The 13326-nt window shown below is 37.7% G+C and overlaps 1 protein-coding gene across 1 annotated transcript in view; it reads right to left on the bottom strand.

The window, feature by feature from the left end:
* The window catches only part of ESR1 (estrogen receptor 1), a 174868-nt gene that overhangs the window by 98141 nt on the left and 63401 nt on the right, over positions 1-13326 (bottom strand). Inside the window, exon 3 of the mRNA XM_067294757.1 lies at positions 2520-2710. Coding sequence (XP_067150858.1) covers positions 2520-2710 — 191 coding nt within the window. The remainder of the gene's footprint in view (positions 1-2519; positions 2711-13326) is intronic.

The raw sequence follows: 13326 nt of genomic DNA, 5'->3' as shown, positions 1-13326 counted from the left end.
ACTCCTACACCTATAGCACCTAGAAATGGATAGTATTAATCACAACCTCTTTTATATCATTATTATCTCCAACATAAACGGTGTATTTTCTCATGTATGCTGAATCAAAAAATTACCATCATTTTAGTAAATTGGGCATATGTTCAAGGAGAATATGCAACTGCGAAGGTAAATATCTCTTCCAATTCCAGCTGGAAACTCAAAGAATCCCTTAGCTCATCAAGACTGGGCACCTATGATTTTAAAATTCCTTTACAGGGCTTTTCATACCAACTGTGATCAACTGATAATTACAATTCTCTCATAAATACCCATATTCTTGAATTATTTTCTTGATACTAATGGAAGTCATTTCTTATGATAGCCATTATCCACATAAGACGTGGATCAATTGGAGAAAGTAGAGAGGCATTCAACAAATGGGATCAGAAGTCTAGAAAACATGTTCTACTGAAAGAGTTTGTTTAGTCTAAAGAAGAGAAGACTGAGGAAAGATATGATAACAGTCTTCAACTATGTAAAAGGTTGTTTCAATAAGCCTTCTTCATGCCCACAAGGAAAATGGCAAGAACCAATGGGCTTAAATTACAGCAAACACAAGCTAAATTAAAGATTAAGAAAAGCATTTTAAGGAACACTGAGACCTTAAGCTTTTCATTTTTAAAGCTCTCATGTTTAAAAAATTGTATTAGGTATGTAAATATAGCAAGAACTAAATTTACTAATTAGTAAGTACTGTAGAACAAGTAGATGACAGATCCATTGCTGAGAACCATAACAATTTGAGACTAGGGCAGAATTATCCAAGTCCTGATGCAGAGCAGTGAAACTAAATGAAACAGTCGGATTCATTTCTTCTTCTTTAATGGCCATAAGCTGAAGATCTGTGCTATACAATTACTGGATAACTAGCCCTTTACTTTTGCTTAAGGGTACTTCAATTATCACCTTGCTGCTGGGTTGTCCAAAAGCCAGTAATGCCAGTAACAGATGCAGCAATTTGATTCTGTCAACATGGTGTTGCTCAAAATGATAAAAAGTAGTAGGGAAACAAGGCATACTTCTCATACTTCTTTAAAAAAAAAATGTGTCCTGGATAAGAGGACTTAGTTCAGTTTAAGCACGAGGACAGAATTTCAAAATTGTAAAATTCTAAGAATAATTAAGATGCAGTCAGAGGACTCAAAGGTTCAGCTAAAAGAGCTGTTCTCCCTACTTCACAAGTTTAAATAAATCATTCTGATGTTAACAACAGAAAAGCATTTCACCCTTTCTTCTTCCAGTCTTGCTTATTATTGACTGCTGGCTGTAACCACTGTCTTTTCTTAAAATCATTTAGATGAATCTGGAAAAGCAGAAATACAAGTAACTATTAACTAATCACTGACATTCAAATCATTTCACCAATGTCTCCCCTGGAGGCAATCTTTCACTTTTTTCTTTAAAGCTTGGAAAAGTTCTTGAGCTGAATGCTGGAAGTCTTACTTAACTCCCCTCAGTGGTACTCATGCAACAAAAAAGGCAATAATCACACCTTGTGATATGAGGCAAAACTGTTTCTCGCTACGCTTACTTTAAAAAAAGAGCAACAGGAATTTTTGTACGTGTATATCACCTGGAGATGTAAAAAACTACAGAGACCTAAGTAAAGCATAGTACTTTGCCAGTTTTCTATTTGGAAAGGGAGAATTTTTTTTCTATTTTATTCTCCAGTGTAAGACAGATACTAATAAGATTTTCAGTAGAATCATAATTTCATCTTACTCAGTTTAGGGGATGTTGCACAAAGCACAAAAGTATGCATTCCACAGAGTGACAGACATTTTAGTCAAGAATCACCTTGGTCACAGCAATTAACACTGCTCCTGTTAGATGCGCTCTACTCCACTGGACTCTTTGTACAGTACGCTTTTAGCCATGCCATGACTGTGAACTATATCATTCTGTATATAGTTCAAAACTCTACTTTTCTGGCAAATACACATATAATTTCATACAGGAAACCTTTCTTTTCCACATCAGCTCTCAAAAGACATCTAACATCTCCAAGTAGATGGGCTTTGGATTGAACAATCTTGCTAATGCAGCACTGAATATAGATTAAGAAATCATCCAACATGGATTAATCTTCATCTGACATGCAATTTTCAAGAAAAAGTTGTTTTGAATAAGAACTTGTTCACAGAAAGGAGCTATGCATATCCTGAAAGAGTTGTCAACTTGACCCAATATGGATTTTTAAATTAGATTCCTTACTACCTCCATGATCGGACATACAGAAGCCAAGCAGAATGTAGACAGGCTTTTTTCCCCCACAGTTGTCTGGGACTAAATAACAACATACTATATATCTGCCAATAGCATTCACCAAATACAGTGCTAAAAATACATGGGAGAGTACAGCAGTTGCTGATGAACACCCAGTAAATTTCATTCTCCTGGCCTCAGTCTGTAATCTCAAGTAGCTTCACAGTTTCCCCTAGAGTAAAGAGTTAAAGGGATTCACTTGAACTTATTACCTTGAATACTCCTTTTGAAAAAGGCTTTGCAGCCCTCACAGGACCAGACCCCATAATGGTAGCCTGAGGCATAGTCATTGCACACAGCACAGTACCGCGTCTCCTTGGTGGACTCCATGGACAGGCTCCCTTTCTCGTTGGTACTGGACATCCTCTCCCGGATGCTGTGGCGCCTGTTATCGGAGCTTGGCCTGTTAAAAACAGAAAACAAACACAAAACTCTCAGAAATGTTAAGTCTCATCCTCTCCTGAAGACTGTAGGAAAGAAGAGCAGATCTAGTTTTGAAGCAACAGAGTTGCAGCAAAAAAACTCATCTTTTATCACCCTCTGTCCTCTTCTAATTGGAAAGGTGTAGAAAAAACAAGATACAGGAGGACTCTTTCTCACAAATTAAGTTGATGTTATCAGGGCAAAATCTCCTATCCAAAGGGAGATTGCAGTATCAGTAGGTACTGTGAAAAATCTGAGGCAAAAGACACTTTATGTTTGCATCTGAATTTGCAAGCCATCTAAATCATTTATCAGGCTGTTTTCAAGTGTTATTGCACAACTAAGTATGCAAACTTTCCTTAATTGTCAAGGATACCATATTGCATAGAATTAATCCCTATTCTCATTATAATACCACTCACATGAAAACTGTAAAAGTGTTTTTTATGCAATAAGAAAAATCAGAACATATTAAAAATTGATGCTGAAGAGTTTTTGGTTTAGTAATTTACAGGTCCTCATGTGCAGTACACAGCTGAATGAAAACTGAACAAATCTATAGTGGAAATGGTAATGAGTTTACCTCTAGTAAGAGGTTATTATGGGTAGTTACTGCAGGTTTGGTAAACAAGATTCAAAAAGATGAGAGGATGTGCAATCACCAAGAGGAACAGCATCAATCTCCTTTCCATCTCTTGCTTTCCATTAGAGAGAGAATCTGCACTACAAAGTGCCCAAAGGGCAAGTACAACAGGGTGTGACATGAAGAAGCCTACTGTATATATTAATTACCCACTTACCATGCATGCTTTAATTGCTGATTAGTGAATAGGTGGCACTTATCTCCTCAGAGCCCCATCCTTTTCTCAAACACATTTATCCTGTTTTTTGAGCCTGGGAAACTGGGGGCTTTCTCTTTCAGATTCCTTCTTACATACCTAATTTTTCAGTATTCCCTCCTTCAGTGCAGCAAAACTTCCTGTGTTTTGATGAGCTGAGGTGTCTGGCACCAAGAGCACCTTCCTGCTCTAAGCCAGTACTCCCCAACAGTCTTCTGATGACTCGTACGCTCAACTGCTTTCTTTCATCTAGCCAAAATTCCCTGACGTCTCCTGCCGCAGTCCGTTGCAACTCCCAAATGTTCATACCAGCAAAAGCTACCTGGAAGCTCTCCCATGTGCTGCCAGCCATCCCCTGGAGGCACTTTTTATATGCTTTCTTCCCCAAAATATGATATATTTTCATTTAACAGCTTTGAACGAATATCACAGTCATTACAGAAACTTAGAAACACGTTAGCTAGCAGAGACTGTTACTGGCATGATTTAAGAAAGCTGCTTTTTTTAAATCCAAAGTTTTGTATCAAGCCAGTTCATTTTGAGCACTTATTTTAATATTTTTGGTTTCCATGGGACTTGTACAAGATAGAAAGAACTGTAAATGGTGAAGTGCTGATATGGCAAAATTCTGTTTTCTTGGTGAAATCAGAAAACCAGGGGAGATCAGAATTCTGACAACTTAACAACCTAAGCAGAAAAAAAATCCTTGCATATTTTAGATTTTAATGTGTAAAAAGGTGAAAACAGTATCATTAACAAACAAATTAGTATGTATTCAACACATACATGGTTGCATGTAACTACTTTTACCAACCTGCCAGACCTAGACAGTTTTCTTATTCTTCTCCATGTCCTGAATCTTCCTTTGAATGTATTTTATCTCAGTGCCTCATTTAATTGACTTCATTTTTTTCTGCTGAGCACTGATCAAAGCTGTTGTTTCTTATCTCCTCCACCCCATTCCCCATCACCTGCAGCTGGATCACTTAATCCATTCTCCCTGTATAATTTTAAATTAACCAAGATGTGCTTTAAAAATAATAATAAGTTTAGGTGTATATAAATGCAAGAACATTTTAAATATTTAGATTTAAAGAAAAACTGCAAGCAAGCAAATAACTGTCAATATAATTTTAACAGCAACAGATTATTATGTAGATTAGTTATACATGTCTACAGGATAGCTATTCATAATTTGATTTGTTTTTTCAACACTACTACAAATATGCATGTTACAGAAGACAAAATTCCCGAAATTGTTTTCATATCAAGAAGAAATGAAAATAAAGTACAAATTTATAAAGTCAGACTTTTAAAATATCTTTTAAAAAACAGTCCATTAAAAAAAACAGGGTAAAATGAAGAAAATATTGAGTTCCAAAGTAATTGGATATTTCTGTGGACATGCAGTACATTTATAACACTCCCCACTTAACAAAGCAATCCTAGTTGGATACAAAATAAAACATCTCAAATAATAACGTAAAACTAAATAGAATAACAAAATACCAAGGAGTATCTACCACAGAGTATCAGTCACCACTCACACCAGGTAATTTAAATTTCCAGCTTTTCAAAATATGTATTTTCACTCAGATCAGGACTACATTCACGAAGTCATTTTATTAAAATTACATTTAAGAAAAGAAGAGACAGAATAATAGCCTGAAACACACAATAATGCTTTTTCTATCTAGAACAGATAAGAAATCTCATGGAAGAATGTACCCTCCAAAGAGAAGAAAGGCGTATAAAGACTAGTGAGGAAGATGCAGTAAAGCCAGGCATACTCTGTCACGCTGCTTGAGGGGAGCCTACCCCACAGAGGCTGTCTGTCCTGCTCCCAGCATCAGGGCCACCTTTTCAGAGGAAGGCTACAGGCAGCTTGCTGCAAGTAAGTGCACAGGGGCTCAGCGGGGCGCGGGACCAAGGAGAGGCAAGGGAGCAAGGCCACTGCTCCTGCCTGCCCATACTGCCCCTGCATTTCTCGTTTTACTTAGATCGCCATTGCCTTTCTGCTTGCCCATGCTCAGTCACATGCTTGTTATACTGAAAGACCACAACAGACCTCTAATGCAGACCTTCACAAAACAAAACAAACCCAAAGATGGCCTTGCTGGCTTTCCTCCCCAAAAATCAGTGCCACTCAAGCAAACTTTGAGGCAAGGTTTTGAAAACTGGCCTTGCAGAATCATCACATTCAGGCTCTAGGGAACCACAAGAGGAAGCAAATAAGAACGCCCCAGTCCCATCCTCCCCAGAAATAACATCCTGCCACCTCTTTCCATTTATACCAAGAAAACTTTGGATTATCGTAACTGTAGTACTTATTCGAGGGGGTGAAGAGGCAAACTTTGGGGAAGAGAGGATCCCAGTAACACAGAGCTCGCTAAATCAAAGTATCATCTCAAATTTCATCCAGAAATCAGCTGCTAGCTAGTGCACATCACAGACCACTGATGCTGTGTGTTGACAAAAAATAACAGTCTGCCCTCCATCCAGTTTTCAGTTAGGTTTCAAGGGTTGGCCTTCTGAAGAACACATTGCAATAACTTAACCCAATTTAAATAACTTTGGCAAGACCATCCTACCCAAAATACAATAGCCTAACCTTTTCAACAATTTCCTTTGTAATCTATGCAAACAGAAACAAAAAGAGACCAAAAGCTCTTGACAACTATGTTTACCAAACAGAAACAAAAAATCAAAAAGAGAGAAAGCCCCAGAAAACCCCCTCCCTCCAAAGCCCCCAGTAAACAGACTAGATTAGAAAGTAAAAAACCACAGAGAGAGCATGATTTACTCCGCTCTTCTAAATATAATAATACAGCAGACATATAAAATGGAAAGTGTTTTGGAACCTACAGTGCAGGACAAACTGTCTTCTACACTCACTTTTATGTTTTCCACCTATATCCTCTATATATGTTCACTCAGTTTGTTAGCAAATAACACACCTCTGCTTTAAACATTCACTAATTGCCTGCAGCTCTAAATCAGCTAAAGAGATCATTAACACCATGTTGACTCTAAAGTAAAAGGAATGTGTACATGAGGAAATTAGAGTTTTGTAATGTAAATTCACATTTTTACATCATAATATTCTGATTGGCAAACAGGGTGAATTTAGACTATCCCAGAGTACACAATCCATGCAAGAGTGAGGTATGGGCCAAACTATTCACAACCTCAGCTTTATTTGAAACAAAGAGATTTCATGGATAGGTGAGATTAAGGTGATTAACGTAAGAATAGTTGTTTAAACAGGTGAAGGAGACACCTTGAGAAAGTCTAGTTTTCTGAATTTACATTTATACAAACAACTTAAATCTGCAGCTGCTAAACCTTTACAAAAACAGCTTAAAGTTCCCAAAGTAAAAAGCCTCAAAACCCATATTCACTTCAAATGCAACCAAAGTCCAGCCTACTTTCTAAACACTGGACTTATTATAACCCCATTCTACTATTCAACATGAAATTAGTTAACTTGCTGTTAGAATGTGAATTCCTATCTGGTGCAAAATACTTATGAAAGATTATTTGGACAGAATTAAATGCTTGAGAATATTTAAAAGACATCTCACAGAGAAATACTTCAATAGGAATGATTGGGTATACAAAAGACCAGAAAATTGCCAAGTAAATTAAGCACCTCAAAAGTGTACTTTCAGAAAGTAGCTCTAATGAATCAAAAAAATTGCATGTTATCTAAATGAAAATGTTGGCTTAAAAGAGGTATCCCAAGATGTCTAGGGTTGTAATTACACTCCATATAACTTGAAGGAGAAGAAGGAAAGTGTTATACGGAGTTATATCTCAAACTGATAAAATCATGGCATATGTTAGGTTAGAAGGGACCTTGGGGTGTCACTGGGTCAAACTCCCACTCCCTGCTGGGCCAGCTTCGACATTAGCTCTGTTGCAGCAGCCAGGGTGGGTGCTAGTACAGGCCCAGGAGCCGACAGTGTTCCTTGGCTATACCTGCTCAGGTGCATCAGGTTGACCAGGGCTTCTCTTTGGGGCTGAGTGCGAGCCATCCACAGTCGGTGGCTCTGAGCACGTTTCACTCACGCAGCTAAGCTCTCTTGCTCCCCAGGACAGGGTGCTCTCATTTATTCTGGCTGCTGGGAAAGACCCTCATGTAGCTCCTACCTGCACCTGACATCACCTGGGAGAGGGCTGCTTAGCCAGGGAACCAAGCCTGGGAACATGAAACAAGGGAGAGCTGTCGGGCTGGTGTCTGGGCATGGGCCCTGGCCTTGTTTAGTTAACTGATACAGACGCAGACCCTTCTTGCTTCACTATTCTCAGCTTATTCCCTGATCTTCAGCAAGTTATTGTCTCTGGATGAAGTTTCAAAAAAGGGAGCGATTAACATTTTCCTTCGATAATGATGATGGGCCTTGCAGCCTAGTGTCTGCCTCATGAAACATGACATTTAAGTTCATCTGCAAATTCTGTATGGGATGAACATACACTCCTGAGTGAAAATAAGCTTTGGGATGAGAAGGAGCTGCCTGCAGTTCAGATCCGTATATGGGCTGCATGGCCGGCCACTGCCCTTCCCTCTTCCACAGCCTTGCACAGCTCCCTCAGCCTGTACGGCTCTTTCCACCAGAGGAAATACATGGAGAGCCCACAAGGGCCACTAGATAAGATCTGCCCAGCAGTTTCCTTGCCACCTATGGCAACACTCAGGGAGAAAACCTTCATGTTTGTTGGTTTGTTGTTCTAACCTCATTCATTTCAGGGGGTTGCCTCATTTTAGGGATTTGGATTCTCTCTTCTTCTTCTTCAGGGTGAGTGTAGGGACACCTAAACAGGCGTGCCTGAATAGCAGTGCCTAAGTCAGCATGGTGAATGGATAAGGTGGAGAAATAATTGACGTAAAGGAATGAGAGGCAATATGAAGAACTACTTCAAAAATAACAGAAGTTATAGGTGAAAGGAAGCTAAGAAAAAAGATGGCAAGAAAACCAACTGAAAATAGGGGCCGGTTCAATGCACAAGAAGAATGAAAAGCAATCAAGAGGAGATAAATTAAGAAAAAAAGACCAAGAAGTGAAGTTACACAGAAAGCGCAATATTAAAATATTTTAAACATTTACAGTATTTCACAAGGTACCAGGAAATTAATTTCACAGCCAGAAGACACTGGAATATTCTTATTAGAACTAGAATAAAGAACAATTTGATTTGGTAGCTAAAGTAAAAACTTAAGAAAAATAATTCCATATTGACCAAGAAATAGCAGCGCTGAGGACAAGCTTTGTCAACATGAAAGCAAAAATATATCTTTTTAGGTCATCGAACCTTCTTTTCCAACATGAAATCAAACATTTCCCTTGACATTAGTTTGATCATCTTCCTTCATCCTTAATTCAGGTTAATTTTAAAATGAGTGTTTGAAATACTGTATTTAGATATGCCAAAATTAAACATATCTGAAAAAAGGCACTCTACATTTATCTAAAGCCATTTGCTAAATTCAGTCTAAATCTGTGTATCCTTTCAGTCCCTTAAAATTTCATTTTTGACAAATTTAAATTTTTTTTCAGGTGTACCACTAATATTTGCAGACTGGATTAAATTCTAGAGATATGTGTGTATGCACACTCACTGCGTAGTCCATGGAGTCTCCAGAAACATTTACTGGAGGTTCCATCAACTGGAGAGAAAGGGTACCCAGGCTCCTGACTCACCTGCTTGATGTCCAAATTTGGATGGTTTCTATATTTCCTTCTCCCATAGCTTCATTCCAGCTATCAATTTTCCATTTTTTAGAAATATAAGTTAAATCATTTTGCAGTTGATCCCCTTAGTAACATAGAAGTTTGTCCAACTTTTCTGGAAAATGTAGAAGCCTTTCAGGGTGGGGGGGGCTAGTTTTTAAAAGGAGAAGGCCCTCAATCTATTTGGCAGTTCAACAGGCCTGAAATTTAAACTGGTACAAAAAATTGTTGGCAAGATAAGCTAAAAATGGGTCTTGATCTAAATATTGAAAATTTGGTTCTATTACATTTAAGTATGTGTTTTTGGTGCTAGCTAGCTGTTTCTCAATACTGTTGGAATATAAATATAAACTCAGCTAACAGGGTCATTTTCTTAAGTAAAGAGTGGTATTGTAGCTGTACCTCATGGAGCAGCCCAGAACTCAGAGTTCTGAAGCACTGGTAATTTCATTTTTTTCTTATGCACAGAGACTAATAATTTCTTGCTGTAAACAAAGTGAATACAGAGACATCCACACACATGCTTTATATAAATATACATTAAAATAAAACTAAGATTTTGAATATAGCACATGGCTGAACTACTCCTGCAAATGCAACTGAAACCTTCATTTATCCCTCCTGTGCATGTGCACACTATCTCTAATTATAAGATCGTACTTTTCACAGGGCAAGAGCTCATTCAGTGCACATAAGGTAAAGGAATTTGTAAAATGAGCTGTTACTCTGTCTTTGGTTTTCTCCTGATTGCTCAGTGGCTGTCCCCATGCTTTACTATCAGCACACTATCTGAATTCAGCTATAATGTCAGAATAAATTTCCTCCCAGCATTTCCATCGCACTACAGCATTTGAGTGGTTCAGGGATGTTAATGAATGTATTTTTCCACTACCCTTGTGAGCTGAAATGATGAAAAATAAAGTTAGGAGAGATTAAGGTCAAAAGTATATTCTGAGTTACGTAGAACCTGATTTTTTTGAGTTCTCACCACAACATACCATTTCGCCTGTTCAGAGTGCTACTTCCCTTGACTACAGTTGCAAGGATAAATGCTCAACACTTGCATAAATCAGACCGTAGGACCTCCATTCAGCACAAAGGAAATAACAATAAAACACAAGACTACTTGTGAAGAGTTTGATTTAAATGACTTCCCAGCTTCACAGAGGCATTTGTGACACGTGTTGGACAGAGAATTTAGTCCTTCGGGCCAGCAACCAGCTGCCTTCACATTATACTTCTGGAAATCTTTTACTTCATTCCTTTCTTAGGTACTAGTCTTTGTAGCAAATGAGTACAGAATTTACAAAAAACATCCTATTTCACTATGTGAGCATGATTCGTTCCAGAGTCGATCCATTTCATACACTGAGACAGAATTTCACTTATGATTGTCCCATAATTATAATTATTATTATTATAATAACTGCATCATAATGTGGAGGCACAAAGGGAACATTTGCACAAGTCATCTTAATTTTGATCTACAAAAAATACTTGGTTTGCAAACATAATGTTTCTTCTGGGTGTAGTTTCTCATCTTTTAAAGAGGACATTTAGAAAAACAGAAATTTTATCCTTTGGCCATTCTTTCACTTACCTCCATCTTTGGGCTTTTCGGTCCAGGCTCAGTCTCCTTGTCCAGAAAGGACAAATTTCTCTCCACCAGTGCCTCACCTGGACTGAATCTCTCTGGCTACTTTTCCTATTTGAGGACTCCCTGCTCCAAAGCTCTCATTCCTCCTTAATTTTCACTTCGCTTCGCTTCGCTTCACTTCACTTATTTTCCCAGTATCCAATGCTGAAAAGTCCCTCTCTCTATCATTCTCTATACCCTTGTATCCCAGTCTGCCATGATTACTTAGTTAATCTTAATATATAATTCTACTTTTCTTTAACCCACTCCACCAGTTTTTCAAACATGTCCTGAGATTTGCAACTAAAGAAGGATTTAGGGACCTTAGGATTATCATTTGTGGACTACATATAATTCATTAACCATAAAGGAAGGATTCTATTGTCCATAATAACTTTCTGGAAATAAAATTATATGAATTTTTATTAAGGTTGAATTTAAAATTTCAGAAGTTCTGCAATGAGCAGCTCATTATAAATGCTAGAAACTTTCAATGAGAAAAACTAAGATGTTTCAAGTCAGTCCAAACAGAATTAAAATAAGGTTTTTAAAAAAAAATCACAAAAAAAATTCTTTATACTACCTTTAGGACTATGAAATTTCATTTACCTATATTGCCCTGCTTTATGTGACTTGTACTTCTGTCCCTTATTTTCTCCTCCAGACTGGGACTGCATCTCTCATAATGCAAGCCCTTATCACAGTAATCAGTCCCACTGGAATCCAAAGATTCTGTGTGTTACCTTTGGCCAAGACACTTTGCCCATGGGATAAAGTGGAGATCAGAAACACATCTTTAAAGAACCAATGGAGAAAAGCCAGAATAGGCATAATATGCAATAAATGCCATAATATTTTCCTGTTTTTATCCCAGAATTTCAGTTTTGAAATAGGAAAAAGTCCTCTTATTTATGTTTTGAAGAATATCAAAAACCAACACATAAATCCAGTTTCTGCTAAGAAAAAGTTCAGCTAAGAAACTTATTTTTTAATTTTCAAGGAAAAATATTTTCTGTGGGATTTTCATTTTGTAGAAAAAGCAATTTTAAAAAGTTTTGATAGAAAAATATACAAACCCCAAAATATTCTTTTTCTTTTCATACATATTTACAAATAAATAAATATATATATATAATATGCAAAAAGAATCTACAGACACATTCAGAGGGTAGACAGTTCTGCAGTCCTAACCATTCAGAGAAGTTACTGCTGACTCTACCAGTAGCCAAACTGCACTGCGATCTCAATGCAAGAGTGACATGAACAGACCTACAAAAGCAACAAACCCTGCAATCAGTGTATACTAGTATTCAGTAAGCCATGGACAGAATATCCCACAAAAGACTATATATCTAGCCCTACCTCACAAGTACTTTTTTTAACTCGCCCTTACAACATTTCCAATGAACAAGCCTCTCTCTGTGTGTAGTTAGGTGCTTCACTATCTAATGTCCAGCCCAAGTCCTCTCTGCTGCAAATTAAGCTCATTCCTTTTCGGCTATTTCCAGTTAACCTGGAGAACAATTCGGTCACTGCCCTCTTAAAACAAACTTTTCTCCTTGGAGGATTCTTGCCAGGTCTCCCCTCAGTCTTCAACCTTCCTTCCACAGAGTCTCTTCTTTAGCTCTCCTATCCTCTTGTTGCTCTCATAGGAGCTTTGTCTACACCCTTCCCAAAGAGCGCACCCGCAAGTGGACATGAGGGCAAGCCCTCCCAATGAGGGCTTGCCAGTCTCTACTAAAACAGAATATTTACCTTTTCATCTATTTTTACTGTACACGGTGCTCAGAGAATAAAATTTGCCTTTTTGGCAAAAGAATTTTACTATATTTAGCTTATGACCCTCTCTACCCATTAGCTCTTTTTCTACAGTCTACAATTGTTTTTCTACAACCCTTTTGTCTAGCCAATAATACCACAGTTATTGTACTTGTGCATTAGATTTCTACTTCCTAAAGGCTGGGCACTGCACTGACCCTTAGAGAATTTCAGAAATATTTAATGTTTCAGATTCCATTGTGGCAAGCAGCACTAGAAAAATGTTCTTTTATATGCTTATCTATCAAGTGGCCCATTTACAGATGTCTGCTACTTTTAACAACAGGCAAATGTCATCTGTTTATTTAAAAATCAATGGTACTATTTTATCTTTGGATTAAAATAAACAGTACGAATTATTGCTTTGATGTAGTATTTTTGTCCCAGATCACTGGACGTCCCCCTATTCATTAAGGTACAGTTTCAGTGAAATAAATACTTGTTCCCATTCCCCAGGATCCAAAATTGTGACCAGCCAACTTGCTCAGGGTCTCTCATTCCCACCTCCTGCCAGGCACAGTTTTGTCTGGTGCTATCTGTCTCTGACACTGTCTCTCTCATTCAGTTAGGC

The sequence above is a fragment of the Apteryx mantelli genome, chromosome 3 (genome assembly GCF_036417845.1).
Source record: "Apteryx mantelli isolate bAptMan1 chromosome 3, bAptMan1.hap1, whole genome shotgun sequence".
In the NCBI taxonomy this organism is placed as follows: Eukaryota; Metazoa; Chordata; class Aves; order Apterygiformes; family Apterygidae; genus Apteryx; species Apteryx mantelli.
This window is presented reverse-complemented; position numbering and strand designations above follow the sequence as displayed.